The sequence below is a fragment of the Gossypium raimondii genome, chromosome 12 (assembly GCF_025698545.1).
Source record: "Gossypium raimondii isolate GPD5lz chromosome 12, ASM2569854v1, whole genome shotgun sequence".
In the NCBI taxonomy this organism is placed as follows: Eukaryota; Viridiplantae; Streptophyta; class Magnoliopsida; order Malvales; family Malvaceae; genus Gossypium; species Gossypium raimondii.
In genome coordinates this window covers 15415942-15419671 of record NC_068576.1, presented here as the reverse complement: position 1 = coordinate 15419671, position 3730 = coordinate 15415942, and the positions used below count along the sequence as shown (strand labels likewise).

General features: G+C 38.1%; 1 protein-coding gene across 1 annotated transcript; it reads right to left on the bottom strand.

Annotated features, from left to right (window-relative positions):
- Window positions 1–2330: 2330 nt before the first annotated feature.
- On the bottom strand, window positions 2331–2903 carry LOC105762009 (uncharacterized). The gene is made up of 2 exons (XM_012579933.1): window positions 2661–2903; window positions 2331–2570 (listed from the first exon to the last, which is right to left on the bottom strand). Exons 1-2 carry the CDS (start codon window positions 2901–2903, stop codon window positions 2331–2333), a joined length of 483 nt encoding a protein of 160 aa, XP_012435387.1.
- Window positions 2904–3730: the final 827 nt, after the last annotated feature.

Here is a 3730-nt window from a genome sequence, read left to right as displayed (position 1 = left end):
TCCACACTCCGACTATATATGTTTTTTTATCTTCGATGATGTTAGTAGAATACACTTAATTTAGGTTTGCTAATTCATTCCAAAAAAGAGTAAAAGTTACTCTTACAACCCCTATTTCGAGTCCTAGGCCTAAACTTTTTACCTAAAAATTCTTAAAAATAGGGGCTGTAACTTACAGCTCATGTCCCAGGCATGTGAACGTAAAAATTTACCTAAAATCAAGCCATTTCAAGTTCAATTTATACCTAAACATTCAAACCATTTGGGCACAAAACATACCATCTCAAACATCCTAAATCATCTAACCAATATGTCATTCAAAGGTACCACAATTGCATCAAAACATCATTTACCAAATCAAGTTAACATTGTCTCATTTCATGCATAGACCTAGTTCAAATATTTACCAAACATGCTATAATAACCATTTTCAAACCATCAACAACATACCAAAATAACCTGTAACATAATATCATGCATGTAAACAGAGCATACAGTATCAAATCATTGGGACATCATCAGGCTTAATCATATCAGTCATATAGTCATTTCAGTCAATTAGGGGTCTAGGTAAACTTGCCGTCCCTACAGTAGGTTCATAGTCGACTTGGGCAACCCATGCAACCTTATCAATTAAACAGTGAAACTGGGCCTCCAAGCCCATAAAGTTTGCCCGTGTGGGCCTACACGCTCATGTGGCCCACATGGCCCAAATTGGCATTGGCCTTTTGATTTATTTTAGTGCAACCCATGCTAGATAACTATTCATATGTGTTTCCACTATTTACTTATATAATCCTTCAAAGATATCTACTTGAGTCACTATTACTCATTTATTTGTATCTTAAGCTACAGAATTCCAAATTAAGATCTGCGAATTTTCCCTGAAAATAGACTCACATATCTTCTTACCATGAAATTTGTAGAATTTTTGGTTTAGCTAGTAATTATAGTTTATTCTTTAAAGATTCCCCTACTCCGCTATCTGGCAGTTTCAACCTTTCTGCACTAAAAATTAATTATTTTCTCGTACAGATTTTGGACGATGTTTTCATTTGTATATTTTGAAAATAGACTCAATCAAGATTTTAAACATATAAAATATAACCCATAATTATTTTTATATAAATTTTAATAATTTTCATTATCTCATAATATGAAATTCTTTTGCTTATTTCGTTTCTTCTATGAGAAACTAGACTCAAATATCTTTAATTTCATATTTTTTCACCCTCTACCTAGATCCCCACAATTTATGGCGGTTTTTTTAAAATTAGCCTACTGTTGTTGTCCAGACAGCAAACAATATTGGCTTTTTGCCGAATCTCTTATTTTTGTGTTTCAGGAACACACCTGGTATCGATTGATGATACAACGATCCCCGAGCTCTCCAGAACCTATAATTGACCAATTCCACTAAATTTATCACTTAATCGATCGAATTAAAACTAAATCCGTAATGAGAAACGCATCCCTTAAGTGATGAAAAGCTTACCCCAGCACCCCGAAATAGTTGGTTACGCAATAACACGATGAGACCCTTAATCCATGCGAGATGCTACTGCGAAACGTCACAAACCTTCGAATTAAAGATTGAAAAAAAAATCGTAAGTTAAAGAGAGCAAAAACTCTATTTACCAGAACGTGCGACGAAAATTAACCCAACGGAACGAATGTGTGGTGGCCAACAAAAGAGACGGAAACATAAAGAATAATGGAAAGAAAAAATTCGAGTTTGACAACAGAAAACAAAAGGTGAAGAAGAAAGGGAGAAGAGATGGCATCAGAAAGGTGGGGAGTTTTGGGAAAATCAAAATTTTACAAAAAGGAAATGATAATGCTCAAAATATTTGATAACCCCAAAATCCAGTCCCCTAAATTCTCTCTACCAAACTCCCACTACTCAAATTTCTAATACAACTCAAACTATCGAACTGGCGAGCAAATAAAAATATATTTGTCCATAAACTCATGCAGGGATTTAAACTCCTGACCCTCTACCAACCAACACTCCCCTTAACCACCAGACCAACAAGCCCATTCTAGTAAATACTTAGAAACTTTTAATGAAAAGCCTACTAGCCAGAAATAGGGATTAAGTCAGAAAAATACTAGAATTTGCCAAAGTCGGGGCTTGCACTCAAGACCTCCCAGACTCACCCAGAGCACTTAACTACAAATGCTGATACACAATTGTGTCACATTTTTACAATAACAAAAATAATAATTTTAGGGTGTACAACTCTACCCTCTAAAAGAAAATTTCGTCCTCGAAATTTACCTGGTCCAGAAAGGTGAGGATACTGATGGCGCATCACATCCTTAGGTTCCTAAGTAGCTTCCTCAGGGCTATGATTACGCCACAGAACCTTAACCAACGGGATGGATTCTCTTTTTAGAACCTTTACATCAAGCTCCAAAATCTGAACTGGCTCCTCCTTAAAGGTCAGATCTGGTTGAACCTCAATTTCCTCAATAGGAATAATATGTGTGGGATCAGAGCGATAGGGCCTCAACATAGAGACGTGGAACACGTCGTGAATTCGATCCAATTCTGGAGGTAACTCCAACTGCTAGGCAACTGGTCCCACACGTTTCAGTATGCGGTAAGACCCAATAAACCTAGGGCTCAACTTACCCTTACGACCAAACCTCAATACCTGCTTCCTTGGCGAGACCTTGAGAAAAATGAAGTCTCCCACAGAATACTCAATCTCTCGATGCTTTAGATCGGCATAAGACTTCTTCCTATCAGATGCCGCTTTCAAACAATCCAGAATCGGTCTAACTTTATCCTCGATATCAAAAACTAGTTCAGAGCATAGAACACGCCGCTCACCCAACTCAGTCCAACATGAATGTGTACGAAACCTACGACCATACAAAGCCTCGTAAGGTGCCATCTGAATGTTAGACTAATAGCTGTTGTTATAAACAAACTCTGCTAGCGGCAAGTAATCCTCTCAACTGCCTCGAAAATCAGTTACACAACTTCTTAACATATCCTCTAGAATCTGAATCACCCTATCTAACTGGTCGTCAGTCTGAGGATAGAACGCAATACTAAAGTGGGCGGACATGGTCAATCGATCCACGATGACCCATATAGAATCCTTCTTAGTAGGTGTGAGGGGTAACCCACTGACGAAGTCTGTAGTCACTCTCTGCCACTTCTAAAGCGAAATCTTAACTGGCTGCAACAAAGCCGAAAGTAACTGATGATTAGCCTTAACCTGCTGGCATGTCAGACACTTAGCCACAAATTCGGTAATTTCGCTTAAGACCTGGCCACCAGTATAACTCATGAAGGTCGTGGTGCATCTTATTTCAACCAGGATGCATAGCATAAGGGCTACTATGCATCTCTCGTAGTATAAACTACCTCAATTTAGTATCTTTCGGTACAGAAATTCTTCCACGAAAACAGAGCACCCTTTCGCTATTCAGTCCAAAATCCTCAATATTACGACTAATTACGACTACCTCGCTGTCTAATTACGACTACCTCGCTGTCTTCCGTAGTTCTTAGTACAACTCTTTTCGAGGTACAATCTAAGCTTACTCGGTGTTTAACAACCCACTCCATTCCCAGTATCAGATCAAATTCCTCAAAAAATAGTTTAATCAGATCAACCAAAAAGATAACTCTTTAAACCTCTAGAGGAACATCTCTAAACAGTTTGTTAACCCTTATTGACTGCCCCAATGGACTCCGTACAGTGACCTCACT